This window comes from Phalacrocorax aristotelis, chromosome 7, assembly GCF_949628215.1.
Source record: "Phalacrocorax aristotelis chromosome 7, bGulAri2.1, whole genome shotgun sequence".
NCBI classification, from domain to species: domain Eukaryota; kingdom Metazoa; phylum Chordata; class Aves; order Suliformes; family Phalacrocoracidae; genus Phalacrocorax; species Phalacrocorax aristotelis.
The window spans coordinates 44510422-44531150 of NC_134282.1; the positions used below are offsets into that span (position 1 = coordinate 44510422).

Sequence of the window (20729 nt, forward strand, 5' to 3'; positions counted from 1 at the left end):
AAAAAATCAACGTCGAGGAATAAGTGGGGGGGGTACAGGTTAAATCCACTGGGGATGATGGGATTTTCATTTTACGCAGGATCCAGAGGAGAATATGAAAAGAAGACATTTTAACATCCCTGCACTAGCACGAGCCATTTGCTGCCTAAGCTCTCCCCCTCTGGCCCATTGTACCTGCTCTGTGCAATGCCATGGCTATAGTGGACTATGCTTCCCTACCCAGGAGGGTGAGAGCACAGAAGTGCCCACTCAGCAGTCTGGGATCCCAGTCTGGTTGCTGCACCTCTGAGCTAAGGGCTGTGTTTGTTCAGTGTGGTGGTTCTCTCCTATGACACGGGGCTTGCAAACAGTAAGTAATGGAAACTTGCACTTCCCGTGTGGGAGGTCCTGGCACATCCTCACGACACATGATAAGGGGCTATTATAAAATGCTCATGCATGTGGTGATGGCTTACAGGAACTGCCTGAGCCCTGCCTCTCCCCAAAAGGTGTAACAGTGAGCTGCTCAGCCAGAGCGCTGCACTGCTATTGGCCTCCTTCCTGTTTAAGAGTCAACAAGATTGTACTTACAGATGCTTTGGAGACGTGGCTTGGAGGGGTTCGCTGCCATTTCTCTCCCTTCAGAGGGAAGTGTAGACACCCATTAAAACAGCTACAAATGATTAGTCAATCAAACCATGCCTTCTGCTGAAGTTCTTAATGACAGCTGCTACTCAGCACTGATAGGCAGGATGGGTGATGAAATGGTCAGTCCCTACAGTGTTGCCCTCAGATCCAGTAAGGAAAGGTGTCCTTTCGGAGTATGAAACCTTTGCGCTTACTAACAACAATTCCCCTCTGGGCTAAGGCCAGAAGATTAGGTAGGCACCATTCTCACGTGGGGCACTGGGCATATGAATTCTTCTGCTCCTCACTGTCCCACAGATAGGTCTGCTGGGCCACAGTGTGTCACAGGAGGGACAACAAAGAGCCCAACAATGATGCATATCATCCTCTAGGATTTTCATAGTTCCCAGTACCATCTTCCAGCATGACAGACATTTTGTCTCCCAGGTGCCCCAGAAGTTCCCTTCTCCCCGATGCCGGTAGCCCCCTGGGCCAGCGGGGCGGCACAGGGACCTCGGCTCCTTCCCCCACCCAGGCAGCACGCACTGCCAGGCTCCCGCAGCAGCCGCTGAACACGGATGCAGCAGAGCTGAGCAGTTTCCACGGTCTCCATGGTTTCACATCTATTCAGAAACAGATCAACTTGCATCATCTTTGTTTGAACAAGACTCTCAGCTTTACTGTAAGATGGTACAACATGTGCTACACTGACCAATGCTACTGCACACAAAGAAAACACCACAGAGTCTGATTCGAGTGAAAAATTTCAGTTATCAATAAAATTGAAGGGCAGAGAACACAGAGAGCAGGGAATAAAACTAAATCCACAAATTGCCTTGTTTTTTCTGGCACTGAAAATTCCTTCCTCAACAGTGTCTGGCAACTGACTCAGCCATTCTGTACTTTAAAAGCTCTTGCTGGATGAGCAGAAGGATAATTATTTACTTGCTCTGCATGATCATTATTCCATGTTGGTCTGAGGTCAAAATGGTTACAGGATTCAATGTACACACAGATGCAAAGAGTATATTTCATCTATACCGGCTGCTTTAATCTCAGCTTGCATTCAGACTTTTATGCTTCTCCTGAGTTACGTCCCATAGCATTATTTAGCAGTGCTGTTCTCCTGAGCTATACGAAAGCAGCAGCAAACTCTCTTTACACCGTAGAGTATGCCACTACTTGATTTCCACAGAGAAATTTTTACTGTGCAATAGTTAAACACATTTTTACAAATATTATCTTTTTGGAGGGATAGATTTTACCTTAGCTCAAATGAAATAAAATTCAGACAGAAATAGGTACTCTGTTTTCATATTCTGGAAAAATGCCCACATAAATGCTTTTACATTGAATAGAGCCCTAAATGCTATGCTTTTAACATCGATAAAACCCCAAACCTGTTCTGCAGTGTAACCAATGTTATTCTTGAGAAGTAAAGAGGAAAGAGCAAAGAAACCAAACATCTCAAAACCACATCAGAGGGACACAATGAACCTAATGAACCTGTGCTTCTCTGGCCAGTTTGGCCATAACACTTGTCTTTCACAGCAGTAACTGGAATTGTTGCTACCCCACAAGAACATCACAACAAAAAGTATGTCCTGGACACAGGCTGTTTTAAATACGTTCTCCCAATTGCAATAGTATCAGATGGCAGTAATTTTGGACCAGATTTTGATCCCCTTATTCATGCTGGCAAGCAGTTGCCTCCGCAAATAGATCCACTGACTCCCATGATAGTAACTGATTGTCAGTGCGAGTAAAAAGATCACAGTCCTTTACCCCACTTTAATATTCAGGCCGTACCAGGAGCGGAAAAAAAATATTTTTTCATTTCCAACAAATCCATTATTTTTCAAAGACTCAGTAAAATAATTCGCCTCCTGAAAGGCAGCCACATGCATCTGTACACAAAGAGAATGCCTCATTTACCAACACAATGTCCGGACTGTAACTAAAATAATGAATACCAAAAGAAAAACTTGCCACATACCCTCAGCGCTGACCTTAACATTCAAATACTCTCTAATAGGGCAGGGACTGCAGCCAGCTTTCAAACGCCACTATATGGGTATCCAGACAGTAAAAGTAAAAAGCAGCTTAGGTGTTCAGTTATAAAGATTCAGAGTCATGCCAGCCAAGAAGCAAACATACAAGTCACTGGAGATTTAAATGTGGAATGTAAATCTGCTGCCATGAATTCACTGATTTATGAGCTAATTCTGTACCATAGAAAGTAAACAGCACAGAGCAATGAATAACTTTCTAAGGGAATATTCTGTTTATGTGGTATTTTGAGAAAGCCAAAACAATTTAGTATTTAACAGCAGAAGACTGTCATGGGGGGGAGGTCTGTGACTCTTGACTTGAGCAAACTCTGGGATGGGATATCTTAGCTAATATATTAGTAGTTAATTAATATTAGATAATAAAACCCAAGATTCAGGCTTTGCATGTTTCTGGGGAAGGAGTCAGCCAAAGAACAGCAGTGAGGGAAAGAGCTTGAGAAACAGGTAATGGCAGGGCACAATTATAAACTGTGGCTGAGTCCGAGGAAGCCAATGTCTCTTCTGTTGAATGCCTGTAGTCCTCATGAATAGTTGAGAAACTAAACTATGAAGAAGAGAAATCAGCTTTGTCAACCCCAGGTATAAAAAAAAAAATCACAAGTTCAGCCCTTGAACAGCATGAAATTGACTGAAAAAATATCATAGCTTTGGAAGTACTTTTATTTGCTCTGGGTTTTGAGTCTTTAGGAAGCCATCCATCATTTCACATTTTCAAGCTTTCCTCCACCACCTGGAGGTTAGAAATTTCATTAAAAATATAGGTGAGGATGCTTCTGCAATCATTTGACTTCAGCTGTTAACCCTTCAGGAAGATCCCCATAATGCTGAGGGTAAGAGCATGATTAAAAGGCAAGGTTTCCTCTGGTCCAAAGAAGAGAGATGTGTCTTCGGCCTGCAGCCCAGGCATTGTAAAACATAATCGCTACCTCATTATTAGAAGTATTATTAAGAGAAAAGCTGCTTGTGTCCTTTAGGCAACTCTGGCATGGTCAGAGACCCGGGAGGTGCAGAGCACAGGAGCCAAAGGCTCTCCAGGACACAGGCGGTGGGGATCTGAACAGGCAGGGTAGGTGAGCCTGCAGCCTGCTGCCCACCTGCCTTCCACACCCCCTCCCAGCCTCCACTACCAGGCACCTTTTGAGCAGCTGGTCACGGCGGCAAAACCAGGGGAATGAAACATGCCTATCTTTGAGATCAGGGCTCTGTACTCTTATTTTTCTTGTCTCTTTGCCTTCATGGTACCTTTCTACAACTTACTTTGAAAAAATCTCTTTTCTGCCGTGAGTCTCGCAGCCCCCAGCACCCTGCCTCTGGGGGAGGAGCAGGTTTGCACCCCAGTGTTCATTTTGGTACGCTCTTGGCGCCATCTCATGGCCAGATAACCGCCCTGAGCTTGGCTGGGCACGCAGCAGGGCGCAGCGGTGGGCACACAGCGTCGGCGCTGCACACTGGGGAGGAGGATGCCCATCTTCTCCGGACTGTGTGTTGTTGGTCCCATGCTCTTCTCGCAGGCTAAATTATTTTAAAGAGACCATAATCTCATCTCTGCTGGTGTCTTTTAGCAGACCTAGACATTCTTCTGAATTCACGTGTGTGGACAAGAGGACCATAACCCAACTCTGCAGGCACGTGTTGGTCTTTTTTGACCTTCCTTTCTATGGAAGAGAAGTCCATGTGCGTGGGTTGGAGGACCTCAATGCCCTCTGGCAGACTCCCAGTCAGGATGCCCAGCAGAAGGTGGCTGCAGGACAGCCACCCTGTACACCAGGAGGCCAGTCTAGACTGCATGTGTTTAACACCAACTGAAAAAACAAAATCTCATTACTCTTTCCCTGAGTGTCCCGTGTTGATGAAGGCGCACCTTCTAAAAAGACACCTTGTCTGGCTGTGAGGATGCCAGGAGACAGAGTGTCCCCTCCTGGCCCTAAAAGAGAATTGCACTACTGACAAAATCTAAAAAGAGGATTTACATGTCAAATGCTGATTCTGCAGCAGAAATGCCCAAAGTGAAATACCTGGATCAGGATGTGAAATTCTCCAAACTTATCAGTACTTTTATCTCAAAGCCCTTAAAACTGGCTCTCTATCTCTCTTTAGTACATGCTACTAAAACTCCACCTTTCCCATAATGTTAAAAGCATCCAAGTTCTAGTTAAAAACTGGTTGTTCCAGTGTGAGGTCAAGGCAGAGTACTGGGGTTGCAGAAGTCAGAGCAGAGCCAACTCCTCAGATGTGTATGACAGTGCTGACTGTGAGTATTTCTTTGGAGTTGGTGGTGGCAGGAAGGACAGAGACTACTGAGGATTCAGCACTGGGGCTGAAATATCTGCAATCCTGAAAATGCTGCAGAGCACCAAGATGTTCTAGCATGCTGGCCTCTACCTCCCAGCAGTTACAAGCATGTCACATACAGAAGGAAGAGCCATATGAATGTCACCAGCCACAAAGCCAACATCCTATGTGACTTCTTAGCCATTTAATCTGCGACTGACCTAACTCAGTAAGCATTTGGTCCTTACATGGAGAATATGCCTAAGTTCAGACATATCCTGTCACTGCCCTCCACCTCTTTCCACCTCAGATGGACCCTATGGCCAGTTTTCTCACTCAAATACCTATTTGAAGAAAGTGTAACAGGGTTCTCTAGCCAGAATGTGGCCAGCACATGCACTATGCACTCGCCACATTTATCAGCCCCAGACTCTCAAACTCTGTGGGTGAGGCGCTGGGAAGGCATACCTCCTTGTGTCAGTTGCTTGTTCAGACTGAACGGGAGAGGGTCACAGCATATTATCTTCCTGACACCATAACCCACATATCAAAATCTTTATAAGGTGAGGAGCCACAAAACACACACACTACCACAGAGGGACAAGGGGAAAGGAAGCTCTGGGAGAAATCTTTAAGTGGGAGACTACAGCAGCTCCCCAGAGGTAGTGTTTTGTGAGAAAGGGTTGAGGCTGAGCACACAGCTGGGTGCTAAGGCACCTTGGCAATGTCAGATGAGAGCCTGTGCTGGCTGCCTTCCTCTCACACCTGGGGGTTCGTGTCACTCAGCAGCTCCTGTGACAGCCCAGCCCGGCTGCTGGCCATGTGGCAGAGCCTTGGCATGGGAACTGCACAGGAACTGGTTCTGAGCAGGAGCTGTAAGTGCTGGAGCAGGGAGGCTTGTGCTGCTCCAAAGGGTCAGAAATAGTAGTGGTTGTTAAAGGTTGCTGACAGTTAACGAATTCCCATGCCAATTCCTCTGTTCAGCAGCCTTCCTTTCTGTTGGTGTGGTCATAACAAAATAATATTGATATGAACGCACAACTGACACAAGCATATAAGGAGATCGTATGAACCTGCTCTGGAGCAGACTGTATATCCCCGCCTTGGAAGGTCATACCCCAAGCAGGATCTGCCCTAAACCCTGCAGTATGCAGAGTCTGGAAATTGCACATGAATCCTCATGAACTCCACAGATGTCAGTGGGACTGCACAAATTTTAAACAACTGTGAAAGAATAAGCAGGCTCCCACTGTTCAGTGAACCAAAATGCATTACACAAACAGTCTGATTCTGCTCTCACATCAATTTTGCATCATTCCAGCTCATGGTTTTCAGTAGTTCCTCTCAGCTGACACTCATGCAAGTGTTGGAACAAAAATAATGCTTATAGTATCTTTTCTCATTCAGTCGTTTCTCTAGAGCAAAATTTGTACCAGTGCAGGGGTAGGCACATTCTGAGCACTGAAATGCAACGTAAAAAGATCGCAGGCAGTATGCACAGGTCACGTCAATGCAAAGCCTTTCACGCCTAGATCCAAAGTGCCCCAGTAGCAAACTGCACGGGAAGTGAATTATATTAACAGAAGATTACCCCTTCACTGGTTTTCTGCAAATCTGAAGAAGTGTTTCTTGTGTCATTGCCTGCGTCCCCAGCATCAGAGCTGCTCTTATTTTCTTCCTCTTTGCAGTCTTTATCATCTTCATCTCCAGGAGATTTCCGTGACTGCTTGGAGGACTTCTAAAAGGATCAAAAAGTTAAAGAGTAAAAACTGAGCTTCAGACATAGAAAGAGACTTCTGAATGTATGTGGAATTCTGTCTGATCGTGTAGTTCCCTGTTCAGGGTGAATATTGGGGAGGATGTGTAGGGTGAAAAGTGTTTTTCAGGTGAAATAGTTGGAGTTACTGCCATCAATGAAGCAAAAGGAGAAATTCTGTGTTCAACACAGGTTGGCAGCACAATTGACTGTAAGACAGACACAGTAACAGGAGATGGGTATTAGTGTTGGGTCACCTGTAGGTTTTGCTAGTTAATGAAACAGATGGTGCCAGCTTGACAAAAGTTTTGATTAAACACACAGATGTAAAAGGAGAACAACATTAGCAGAGCTGCTTTCCATACTTTTTTTAGTGCTGTCAGCTTTAATATATTAACATTAAAGCCATGTGGGACCAATACATCTTTTCTGCTCCCTTTATGTTATGCAATTCTACAGTACAAAAGGATAAATTGTGGCATTAAGCCACCATTTTCCTAATCCTCTGTGTGCCCAGAGTCTCCTGGAAAGAAGATGGTAGACCAGACCTGAATTTCTAATGTAAAACACACAAAGGGGGTGAAATTACTTAACACATTTTGTTCAGTGGATGAACCACAAAAACTCCTGCTCTCTCCCAAATTGAGCCTGGATCAGATTGTTTGCTTGCTTCTTTTAATTTAATTTCGTTTTTTTCACTTTCAGAGAAGAATAACATTAATGTGAACGAACATGACTCTGCCACACTTCCCACATTTTTTTAAGCAAAGTACTGACCTAGAGGCACACACAGAACCAGAGGAAATTACTATAATGTTGTTCCCTTTCTCCCAAATAAGAAGTGAGAAGGGTATCTGAACCCAAAGTTGTCACTACGCAGGTGACTACATTCACCAGCCATTACAAGGCAGTCTGAGACACATTACTCTTAGCTTCCTCACCTATGCTGTTATTTAGATATTAACAGGTCAGCTAGGTACTACAATGCAGGTCTTTTATCTACCAACGGAGTGCCCCACTCCCTGCTTAATGAATCAGTTCCTCCTCCCTCCCATTCTGTATCCTGTACTGAAGTATTTTACACTCAGCTACAGCAGGAGCAGCTGAGCATATCTGACCCTACCATACCTTTTAGCATGGCATCTGGGGCACTCACACTGCAGACAGGAGAGAGAAGCTTGAATTTTCCCAGACAGGAACCAAACCGGAACTCATGTCTCCCAGAAGGCACATTCCTAAGGCCTTTTTTTGCTCTTCATGGGGAAATACCTATCTAAGATGATCAAACCTATCAGTCCACCTTTGCATGGGTTTTCCTTCCAGCCCTTCTGAAATCTTTCCCAGATTTTCCCCTCTTTCTCAAAGTGTGGGCACTAGAACAGGGCAGAGTATTTCAACTACTCTCTCACCAAGGCTGTCTACAAAAACATGAGCACTTCCCTTTGCCTGTCTGACACCATTGTTATGGTACTGGAATCAACAGATTGCCATGAGGTGGACAGTATCCTAACTATAAATGCACATGGGTAACAATGGAAAAACTCAGAAGACAACCTTTGAAGTGTAGGATTTTTTCCGTTTTGAGCCTGCTTTTTCATTCTTTCTTTTTCCTTTTCCATCCTCTTCTACCCGATCACCTTCCTCCTCACTGCTGGCATCTGCTGTATTTCCTCCTTCTCCTTCAGTTTCTGATGAGCTCTGTTGTTGAATTGCCTTTAAAATAACAATAATGACATAAACAACAAAAATATCACCAAAATTTATTACTTAAGTTTTGTTCTGTATTGAAGACAGAAATACTGGTAACAGACAGTTTATGCTTTTATCACTATAGTCAGGAAGAGCTCAGGTTATTATTGCAATTATCAAGAAAAAGGGCTGCAACAGCAATTTTCTCAGCCACCACTTGGAAACAGTTATCAGATGCAGATTGCGGGATAGCATGTTCTGAAGGGTTTACAGAGAAAGAGGAGCTCTGGCAACAAAAATGTGTTTGCCAGAGAATTAAGGGTTGCTCAGTGGAGAGGCCTGGCATGTTCTACGTTGGGCAAAACTATGGAAACTTTTAGACTTTGGCTGCAACAGGAGAGACTTATTCAGGAGAGGAGATGGCTGGTACAAAACTCCCCAAAGGCAAGATCTCTGTGTTAGGAAAAAGCAAACACTGACTAGAAGGCTGAGAGCTCTTTGACAGTCTATCTCCCACAGACTATTCACTAGATTTTTTTAAATCCCCAAGTGTATGAAAAACATCTGTAGGGCTGAAAATATGAAACAGGAACTGAGAGGGCAGCAGCTTGTCTGCAGGTGGTCTGTATCTCTGGTTTGTAAGGTTTTGTGCTAATAATGTAATAGGTGTTTGCCTTCTTTTGGAGGTGATTTCTGCCTTCAAAGGATCACATTTTTTTAATGAGAAAAGTTCTTTGACTTTATACAGCCCACCAACTACTCTTCTCCCCCTCCAGCTTCACTGACTTTTTGCTCTGGACATCCAATAGGGAGAGCTGTTGTACAGCAGCTACTATTTTGTAACAGCAGCTTAAACCTCCACCTTCTCACCCCTCACAACTTTGGCAGTGGTGTCCTACATGTTATACATTACCAATGTAAAAATCAAAAGTGCAGTGACCTTAAGGTCTGTGTAAAATACACCGAACCTGATATAAAAATAAACAACAGAAAGAAGAAGTCAGAAATTATTCATGTTTATACTGGAGTAAATAAAACCTTCCATTTTTAATTCAACTAAATCTGCTGTAGAATTTTCCACTTTGCCACCCCACAATATCAGAGAAAGCAAAGGGCTCTGCAGTATGATTAAAGTTCAATTTCTCGCAGAGTGCAAGACCACAGTTGTCTTTACATTACACAGTTAAAAAGCTGTGAAACTTCCTAGCTCCACCAAACCCAGGACCTTCCACACCACTCATACAATGTTTTACATTGACAAGAAGTCTTCAAAGAAGAAAACAAGAAATATAAGGAGGAACAGAAGTGAAAGTCATTTACCTGATATCCAGTAAACTTTACTCCAGGGTTGTTTTCTATTTCCCACAGGCCTTCGTTAAATCCTTTTCGCTTGTTCGACTTCCCAAACTTATCTTTATATTCTTTATATGGGAAAAGGTCTTTGGGCCCCAGGAATGCACTGCATTTTAACAGAGGTAACATTCAAAAAAGAATTAAATTCCTCCTCTTCAAAAAAAACCCCAAACCATTAACAGTGCAAATGTTTGCCCTATTCTTTTGCTCATTCCATAATTTCTTTTTCAGTTTTATTTGTTTGTTTAACACACTGGCTTTGAGTTGCTGCTGTGAGTCTTGATTTAATGGATGGTCTTACCATTCTGATGTTTGATGTTGCAAAATCATGCTGGGTCTCTCTAGAAACAACTAAAACAAGTCTCATTTATTCTATTAACTGCTGCTGGGAACTGGCACCTGAACAGTTTATGAAAGGGATTATATGACATAATTGCCTGGGATAGCAAGGAACCCAACTTCCAATCCTATGTGTGACAAATCTGGAGAGGCCTAAAAATACCATATGAAAAGTTAAAGCAGGTAAGGAGTGCCTTGAACCCATGAGCCAAAACCTATCCCTTTTACTACTGGATAGAAAAAGCAGTGGCATTTATTATTATCTATACTGCCAGCAAGCCTGGGAGCTTCTTTCTTGGAATAAGCCCCCCACATGCTAGATTCTGTGCAAACACAATAACAATGTTCTCTTTCCCAAAAATCTTATAATTTTATATAAGACAAGAAACAATGGGTGAATATAGGCAGATGAGTAATACAAGGAAACAATGAGACACACAGGGTGCTTGTGGCCAAATTGGTTTTTAGGCAGCACAGCAAAGGAGGGATTTTGTGCTCTGCTGCTGCATAAGTCAGCTGTGCACTGGGCCAACTAATTTCAGGCACAGGCAGCACAATGCAGGCAAAAATAATAACAATAAAAAAAAGAAGAGTGGTGATTTATCCTGCTTTTTCTACATACTTTGCAGTAAAATTCTAATTTCTTATGTAAAATTGAAGAAAGCTTAATTTCCTTTTCATTGGGTATCTATATCCAGTGCGTTTACTGTACTCTGTATCAGGGTCCTGGGAAGTTAAGTTAAATTAAAAACAGTGAAGGCAAAAAACCCCCTTCATTCCCATATTGAAGATTCTATGTCACTGATGATTGGAGCTGAGCAAGTCACAGCGTCTTTCCCTATAATCACTGTCCTACTTTCCCAATGATCTTTGCAATTAACGTTAACCCTATGGTCTCCGTTACCACGGGATCTTGGGGCTCTACCATTTACAACACATTTACTCTCGTAACATCACCACGAGTTTGGGAAGTTGCCCGTTTTTGCAGATGGGCTTCTGAGGCAGAGATTTGCCCAAGGCCAAACTCAAACTGATAGCAGAGTACAGAGGAAAACCCAACTCTCTTCAGTCTCAGTCTAATATCTTAAGCACAGAATCATATATCTTCCTTGCTGTAAACATTATTTCAGATTAATGCCTGATTTATGCCCTGATTCTTCCCAGCATTTATGAATGTGCAAAGTTTCATTAACTTAAATCATCCCACTGGCCAAGAAGTTGGCCAGTACAGAGCCAAATGGCGGCTAAATGCATCAGATGACAAGTCTCTGGGGAAAGAGCTTCCTTTCATCTACACAGGAGACAGAATGGTATCCACACTCAGTTGTCTCATTGAGAAATATCTCGATATTATATAATTATAAAGCCAAGAATGCATTCCTACCTGAAAGCCAAACAGTGATTCCCAAACTAACAGATGTCTTGTTAATATTAAAGGCTACAATAGAGCAAAGGATCTAAATAAATTATTTGATCTATATTTTCGCTAATATCAGGAGATGTCTACATACAAACAGTTCTAACACAAATAACAAAGGAAAACTCTAAGAAACTTACCATGAGCTACCTTAATTTAGTTCAACAGTAATGTATGGAAATGTTTCTACAGCCATTTATGTACAGTAAACTGTCTACATCTTTGTTTGAAATACGTTCATTGCCACTGGGAGAGTATAAGAGTTTCTACGGCTGTGCTGTACGACTAAGGAGCTGCAATGTATGGTTCATTTTTAACAGTTATGCTTTTGTAAATTATTAACATAGTAAATACAAACTGTTTTCCTGTTCTCAGATGTTACAGTCAGATCATGGGCTAACAAAATCCAAAACAAAAGAGATTAGCAGTTTGGGATTCATTCATTTCAGAATAAAAGTAGTCAGGTTTTTTCTCAAAATGTTTCTCAAGAAAAATGTTTCCATTAAAAAAATTACATTTTAGTTTCTGATTTTAAAGCATTATAAGCTTATTTAAACTTTATTCTTTTTAGATTATTTTGTGACAGCAGTAGCAGATCACAATATATCAAAATACCAGGTTGTTTCATTACAGCAATAGGAAGAAATATTGTAACTAAAGAGAGGCTATTTCGATCTTTATTAAGCAGAAACTACCTTCAAAGATTTTTAAAATAAAATGTGACATGTGAACTAAGGGGCTTCTTATGTTCTGGAATAATGTTAGAATTCAAAAATAATAGATTTTTGATAAAGCTTCACTCCTCCAAAATGGAATTTAAAATGTTATCAGAATTTCATTTTTTAGTTTTACAATTTTTTAAGGAATTCTAGAAAACTCGTTCCCTGCAACTGGAGAAGGAAAAGTCTTAAAATGTAAACAAGCAAAATGGAAAGTGTGATTTTTTTTTTTAAAACTATTTTAGACGTAGTTTAAAATAGAGACATGTACATTGTAAATTTGAAACTCTACTTTGGCGCAATTACTGTAAGACCTAACTTACCCTCTCTGTTCTGATTCCTTTACTTCCCTGAGAGCTCAGCCAGCTCTGTTCTATCGCTTCTGAGAGCTCCATCCTACAATATCCCCAGCACAAATCTCAAAGGAATGCACACGTTTTAAAGCTATGTGAGGACTTCGTGAGACTCTGGGGTCTGCCTCCTTTCATTTTACAAACTACCAAGCAAGTTCTCACATAGGACATGAACCCAAGTGTGTCTGAATACAACAGCCTGATCTGTACATCCAAGTAAAAAATTCTTGCCCCTGCACCTAAGTTCAGATGACCCTTTAATAAATATAAGCCAACACTTTTCTTCACGGGAAACACAGGCACTGGTTATTATTTATGCTTAGACCATGTATACGCCATCCACGCAGCAGCATTGCCATCTACTTTAAGGTTTCACTTCCATGTGTTAATACAAATGAGTTGGGCTCATAGGACCTATTTCTAGGCTCCCAATGTCTTCAGTCAGGATTTGTTTCCAATAAAATTGGTGGAAATTACATTAGCTGCAGTGGAAGACGACATTTTCGAAGGAAAATATCATGTTTATTCACTTACGTTTCATGAGTTCCGAAAAAGAAGATGGGGTATTTATTTGCTGGAGGCTTCACGGCTCCTTCAGGGAGTTCATCGATCTGTGAGACAAACAGAAAAAGGATTATACCCAAATGTGGTGTCCCTCATCCAAGAACCCCTACCAAGCAATCGAAGTGCTAGTTCAGGTATCCCGCACCCCGGGGAGCTCCCACTGTGTGCTGGGGTAGGGAAGGGAGGACAGCTGCTCATTTTTTAGGCAGGCAGGTCATACATACAAAGTTGGGATGTGACAGAAACACTACAGGGATACAACAGAAGACCAAGGAGCAGACAAAAAGTTTTGATGATTTCATGGGCATTATAATACACAAAGGCAATAAAATCAAGTCTGCTTCATTTAAGTGTTAACATCAGATGCTGCCTCATCAAAGGCACTGATGCCCAGAGGGTAATCCTGTCTGTCTCACACAGCCACCTAAGTGACTTCTGCAACAAATGGGGAACAGATAGTATCTCTGAGACTCTGCAGCCGGAAAACTGGACAATCTCCCATCAGTGCTTCCTGGTGGTGATGGTGGTACCCGGTGTAAAATGCATAATGCACACCAGGCAGGAGAGCCTGGGACTCTCCTTCCCCTGCAGCATCCTAATAACAGGTTTGGGTTACTGGTCCCTGCTGTACTCCATCTCTTCTTTCACACTTTATACTTGGCCTTGTATTTCTCAAGATATAGCTGTAGAGCAGCTAAGGGAGGGATGGTGAAGGTGCTCTCCTGAGATATAGCTGGGACTGGGACAAACCCCTCAGGCTGAGCAGTGCCTAGACCCCATCTTCTAATGCCTGAGTGAGAGCGTTTGTGCGAGGCAGGAGGTGAGGCCCATGACTTAAGTCCTGTCCACATCTAATTTTTAAGTCCTCTGCAACAGAAATAACAGAGTCCAGGTGCCTACCCACATAAACCAGAAACACAGCACAGCTTTAAATAAAATCTAAATAATCTAAATCTAAATAAAATGCCTTCCCAGAAATGGCACTTCTGAGCATATGTGGGCGTCTAAAATTAAGTGTCCAGAGAACTTTCCAACTAAGAGGGAGCCTAATGAAGCTAGATATCTATAGGGCAACACCAGAGAGCAGGTGAATGGCCTGCTGCCTGGGTCTTAGGCAACTCCATCCCAGCATAAGCATATCGCACCCTGCCAAATGTCACTGGAACTGAGAGTAAAGTGCTGACAAACCAATGCTATATGAAATCTGCTCCTCAGCAGAGCATGCGGATGGAACCTGCATGTTTTCACTCAGGAGGCCAGGCCCACATGTGCTTTCCTTCTCTCTTCCTGCCGAAGGACCCCAAACACTGAATTCTTGTTGATTAATAAACACCAGATTGTTTTCAAAGGATGTTCTCTTTCACTGTAAAGCATCTGCTGGCTATGTAGCTCTCAAAGGAGTACAAGCTTTTATACGAATGCAAGTCCTTTTGGTCTTTCTGCAAGGACACGCGTTGGGGACAGAGAAACCAGAGCCCCATGTGGAGCTGTAACAACACAAGACTCCGTTCTGCAAAAGACCCAAAAGACAGGCATCCATTTCTAAGTGAATCATTCTCTGAAGCTATGCCAAAATCAGGGAATATAAGAGCACTTCCAAACTATTCCCAGTGTCTTTTCTGCAGCGAGACTCAGGGCTGTGGATGGTGGGGCTCTGGCATGCTGGGCTATGTGTCAACGTGCACTCACTGCCCAGCACAGTCTGCAGGAGACAATCCATGATGGTCAGAGGTGTCACGCGCCTTGTGGGCACAGCAATTACTCAACTACTTTTGCTTAACAAAGCTAATGAATTGATACATAAAAGGAGAACCTATTATTTAAATGCACACAGAAGGAAGACTCACACTGGCGGAAGATGGAAGCATACATTCACTTTTAGCTCAACTGTGCGTAAAAAGGAACTGAAACGACATGACAGGCTATTCGGTGCCCTCTTCATCATCAGGAGTATGTAGAAGACTGCCAAAGATTTTTTTTACAACTCATTATTTTCTGACATTAACTACTTTGTTATTTGCTCACTAATTCATGATTTAAATACAGGTATTACAGTATAACAGCGATAAAAAGACGGCAGGGGAAAAACACTGCAACTCACTTTGCAAACTGATAGCAGCCAGGGAGATAGTATGTCCTCCTCTGCAACACATTTTATGCCTCCTTGAAGATGGATGTATCTATGTGTCAGACCAAAAAAGGCTGTGCTGGCAGTTTACCAAGTACAGGGGTAATACACCTCAACTGACTGGATGCCATAGCCTTCTTCCTCTTCATTATGACAAGGAAGATGTCCAGAGAGACACTAGAGTCCAGAAAAATGTGGACTCCCACAACTGAGACGAACAATGTCTGCTGGGACTTGAGTGTGAATCTCATTTGGCCGCTTGAAATGTGACGCCAGCTCTGGGCTGCATTACAGAACAGCACAGTCCAGTTACTGTCTCAGCCCTTTAAGAATTTCTCATGAAATAAAGCAAACAGCTGTAAATAATCAGTAAAGCAGAGGAATGAAGACATGCTTAGCAGGGAACGCTGATCAGATGGGAACGGTGATCTTACATCACACAACATGCTATGCTCCAAAGCAGTGAGGATCTTCTCCTAAGTAACATCCCAAGTGGATTTTAGCCTCATGTTGTATTCCCAGCACTTTATACTGTTAGCTAGGGAGCAGCACCAAATTGACAAAGGACACCACACACATCTGTCACACAGCTCACCTGCTCCCCATTTTGTGGCCTATTTCTTTATTCATCCGAGTATCCCCTCTGACTGTGTATCATCACAGGAAACCATAAAAAAGCTTTTCATAGCTTTTGAAAGTTGGCATACACATACAAACATATGCAGTATAAATCTGCGCTAAACAGCTCAAGGACAGACCATTAATGCTCCCTCTCTGACATTTCACTGTGTAGCTGAGGTCAAGACTTTTCCTGCCTTCACTGATTTTGCTGTGAGCTTCCCAGCTCTCAGGCTTATGTCGCTAATACTGTAATGAGGTTGAATATGAAGTGACAGTGCTATCTTACGGCCATTTAACTCTGTAGCAAAAACTCCAGGGAATTTAGTGATCTCTTCACTTTTTACCTGTTTCACGCGAATCCCTGCATTAGAGACTGTGAGAGGAGAGCTTTGCACAGTCCACCCATTCCCAGCAAAACCACCTTAGCCCTCTGTGAATGCTGAGGCCCTAAGTGCTTATTTAGCTGCAGAACCACACCAGCACTCCTTGACGATTGCTGCTGTTTTGTAGTAACAGAAAGCAAGCTGCACAAGCAACCATACTGCAGTCTCCTGCAGCTCCACTCAGTCACCATTTACTCCCATGCTATGAGATTTTTTGATTAAATATGCTGAAGATTTGGATCTGATTATTTCCCCCATATCAGCAGGATCATAGACATAAAGAGAGGGAGGGAGAGAAAGAGAGAGCGCGTGAGCACAAGAGCGAGAAAAGCATCACTGCTTTGAAGCAGGAACAAAAGAGATAAGTGCACCCATACTAGGACATAGTGTTGTAGTCACAGAAACCTCACTAATGACTAAAGCATCTGTCTATCAGAGAGCCAGACTGCGATTGCATTTTGCTCCTGGAAGGAAACAAACAGATTCTAAAGCACCCGTTGTAACCTGCAATCAAACAGGAGATCCATTCCCTCCTGAACCAGAGCAGGCAGTGAGCTGGAGCTTGCTGCCACTGAAATCAGCAAGAGCAGTGCATGGAGTGCAAATCTGAAACGTGCATCAGCAACATCATGGGCAGCCGCTTCAATTATGGCTAAAATTAAAGCAGGTAGTTTCATATTTCGAGTTTTATCCCCTTTGCTCCCGTTGCTGTCATCTGCTTAATGAATAACAATTGCTTTCTTTTTGCACAACCTCAGCAGAGCAGCACTTCCCAGCATTTGTTTGCCAACCAAGCAGCAGAGCTTTAAAGACGTAACTGTGCTTTTTTTTCGTAAACAAATGCCAGGCTCCTAGGGTCGGGAACACTGAACAGAAAATTCAGCCTGGACCTCTCAAACCAGAGCAGGGCTTTAGCAAATGGTGTTGCTAGGGCCCACCAATACGCAAGTAAGAAATCCGTCTCCATACATTGTAGTTTACAGGCTGGGATGTATACGCAATCTGAATATTTTGCTCTCAGTGGTGCTGAGTAATTGCTGACTTCTCAGGGAGTATTTCCAACTGTTTCTCACAGCCTGGGTTTGGCAGCACTCATACTGCAACTCCTTCTTCCCAGTTGCCATGAGGTTACGGACCTTGGGGAGGGAGGCAGTGGCTGGGTGGGTTGGACTGGAGCTGTACAGCAGTAGTCCTGTGAGGACAACAGTGCAGAGCTGCCCTCCGAGAACAACTGTGGCTCCCAGAAACACAAATCATCCCCGTGCCTGCCTGTGGGATAATGTGGCATATTCCAGACAGGCAGAGGAGCTCCCTTCGAGGACTGGTGCAGGACCAGAGGATGCTGCACCCACTCCTGGGTGTTCGGCTCTGCAGAGCTCTACATTCCCTGCAAAATGGGAAGCATGTCTCTGACACACAGAGAAAATGGCTAGCTTTGTCTCTCTGCTTGTCTATGTAAAGCAGCTTCCTGTGGAGGTTTATGTTATTGCAGCAGTCAAGAAAGGGGCAGTTCTGCCCATCAAAGTGGAAGGGCAACCCAGATGCGTCTTCTTCCACTTGGAGGGACAGCAGGTGTCATGTTGTATGGCTATCACAAAATCTCTGTGCTGTGGATAAGCTGCTGCTCAGAAGCAGGAATTCCAGGCTGTCAGGGTGGCTTTCAGACCAGACCCTGTTCCATTATATTCCAACAGAATTTTACACTGAAAAAAAAGGCATTGTGCAAAAATACCTATCAGGTCCACAAGTACAGACAAGAAAGCTTTACTTCAGCATACAGAGATGCTTATGTGGGCACTGAAACCACAAGAACAAGTCCTTTTATTCTGCAAAAAGAGGGAATTAAAACTGCAGAGCAGTAGTCACTGATTGTTCTGACATACTGTAAATGCCTTTGATTGGCAAAAGCACACAGAAGCGCTGCAGAGATCAGTATCTCCCACTGAAATCCCTGGAGTCACTGCACAGCAGTTGAGCAAAGGCCTATAGTATTTTTGCTGGAAAGTGGTTCAAGTTGCTTATTATTGCTCAATACATGCAAGCAGCTTGATCTTTTGCAGTTAGCTTATTAGCAAAACTCTAGATGGGTAAAAGCAATACTCTTCAAAATCCATTATTAAAATAGGATATCTTGCTTTTCTGCAACATTTTTATTCAGATGGATTTAATATGCTTTTTAATAGCTAATGCTACTGGGAGTCAGCGGTATGGCAGTATCTTTTCTAAACCATTATTTAAAATACTGTTCTATTTAATGTAAAATATTAATTTTTTCCCCAGAGGATCCTAAAATGTAGAAAAAAACAAAGAAAGAAAAAAAAAATCCAACCTCCTCCAAGCTAAAAACTGTGACTCCAATTCTGTAGTACTTAAATTGAACAGCAATCCAACTAAAGCTGATTGGAGACTGCAGAATTTTTCTCTCATTTATCAGGACTGTATGATATTTGAAGTAGAGCACAGCTCCTTCCCCGATGTACATCACATACTAGAATTCCTAGTGTGGAATGCTGGCATATGCACTTTTTTACCCATTATAAAAGATAGCCCTGTGAAGGGTGAGACTAGAAAGATTCCAGCTTAATAAGGTAGAATTGCACAGCTACAAAGGTAAAAATTAAAAAAGTCCCTGGGCATGGAAGAACGCCACCAGCAAAAACAAAACCCAAAACAAGATTAAAAACAGCAGAGCATACTTTTGAGTACTGCTGAAAATGGCTGAAGGGTATCCTGCAGACGGCCAGAAATGACAATATAAAGACATCAATCCTCCTTTTTTTCCTGTGCATGCTCAGGACCTCAACAAGATAGAAGACAATGAAGGGTTAGTTGGAGTCCAAACAATGCTGGCAGGCAACATCTCACTAGGAAATATCAGCAGTCTTGCAGCTGAGTTCAGCCCCTTTACATCCCTAATTAGCAGCATATTTTTAAGACAGAAAGTTGAAATACACTTTCTGCAGAGCTGCTTTAATCTTCAATATGAAAATGGGGCCAAAGCTTAGTTCTGCGTGACTGGTATCTATATGCATGACTTTGTTGATAACAGATCTATTAATGTGATTCAAGTCCTCTGTGAGCTTTCATGGCTGGTGGACAGAGGACTGTCAGAGGAGAAGGCTCGGGGTACAAAGGCTAGTTCTATCTCTGCAACTGGCCTCTGGGATGACCTTGGCCACATCACTGCATCTCCTTTAGTCTCACTTTTACAAATGGGGACTATGGTACTGTTCTCCTTACAAAGCTCTTGGGGTCCACTGCTAAAATGCTAGGTATTACTAATAACAAATACTTCCAGCTCTGTCAGGAGGATTTCAGGTTACCAAGCTGTGATTCTCCCAGTGAGCACACCCCAAAGTTAGACTGCTGAAAAAAAATGCTCCATTTTCTCCAAATGAAGCATTTCCCTGCCACTGTGAGTGAAGCAATGGTGCTACCACTAGGATTTTTTCACCCCAGTCTTTTCCCTAAGGAAAGGATATGATCACACTATTTTCATCTGATTTCTACGTGCAATAACTCAGGGACCCATCAGACAATTTTGCCAAACCAGACAAAAGAGAAAGGCCACAGAGATATTAAGTTTTCCCATGCTTTGTGATAAATAGGCTGACCATCAGAAGATGGACAGAAAAGTAGTCCATATACTGATAGATGGCTTGCAATGGAAGGCTCAACCAAAATATCAGACAACAGGGAATCCACATAAAGGCAAGCCAGAGAAAAATAAACTTCTTAAGTTTCATGGCTCACAAAATTACTTTTTCTTTGTGGATGGGTGGGGAGAGGTGGTTCATTTTCAAGAAATATTGCCAGCTCTGAGGAATTTTGTGTTTACTTTTCTTCCCCATAAGCATACTGAAGCTCGATTCTCCTTTGTCTGAATTATTCCTCAGATATCAAAATATGTTTTGCAATGTACATCGACCTGAGCAAACCATAGTAACAAGTGAAAGCAGATTCTGATGATGAAATCTGGTTATCCTACTTTACCATCTTACTACAAATATTCTTGTCTGGAAATATAAAAGTGTGCAAGAAATGCACATACAAAAATGTGTTTGGAAGACATACAGCAAATAAAAACTAATTAACCAGTCAAGACACCAACAAGCAAGAAATTTTAGGGAGTGCACGTTCATAAACACCATATTTCTCTCCCGCCACTCTCTTTCCATAAGCCAAAAGTACATGAAAAGTCATACCACCTTCCTTCCCACAGTGCTCAGACAATCCCTGCCACCTTCCGTATCGCATCTGCTAGAAAGAGTGGGTGAATTGTGGAAGAACTCATTAGACTGAGGAATATTTTTGGCCTTCCAATATTTACACTAGAATTTTACTATTTCATTGATTTTGTTTATTTTTAAGGAAAAATGCTATATTCATGAGATAAGATTTTTTGGCCAGTCAACTTGATCAAAAACCTTTTCAATCAGATGCACCCTGCCTAGAGTG

At 42.6% G+C, this 20729-nt stretch overlaps 1 protein-coding gene across 1 annotated transcript in view; it reads right to left on the minus strand.

Moving 5' to 3' along the window:
- HDGFL3 (HDGF like 3) overlaps window positions 1-20729 on the minus strand; it is a 38768-nt gene that overhangs the window by 2271 nt on the left and 15768 nt on the right. Inside the window, exons 2-5 of the mRNA XM_075100490.1 lie at window positions 13110-13186; window positions 9715-9853; window positions 8260-8418; window positions 6541-6687 (exon numbers count right to left, since the gene is read on the minus strand). Coding sequence (XP_074956591.1) covers window positions 6541-6687; window positions 8260-8418; window positions 9715-9853; window positions 13110-13186 — 522 coding nt within the window. The remainder of the gene's footprint in view (window positions 1-6540; window positions 6688-8259; window positions 8419-9714; window positions 9854-13109; window positions 13187-20729) is intronic.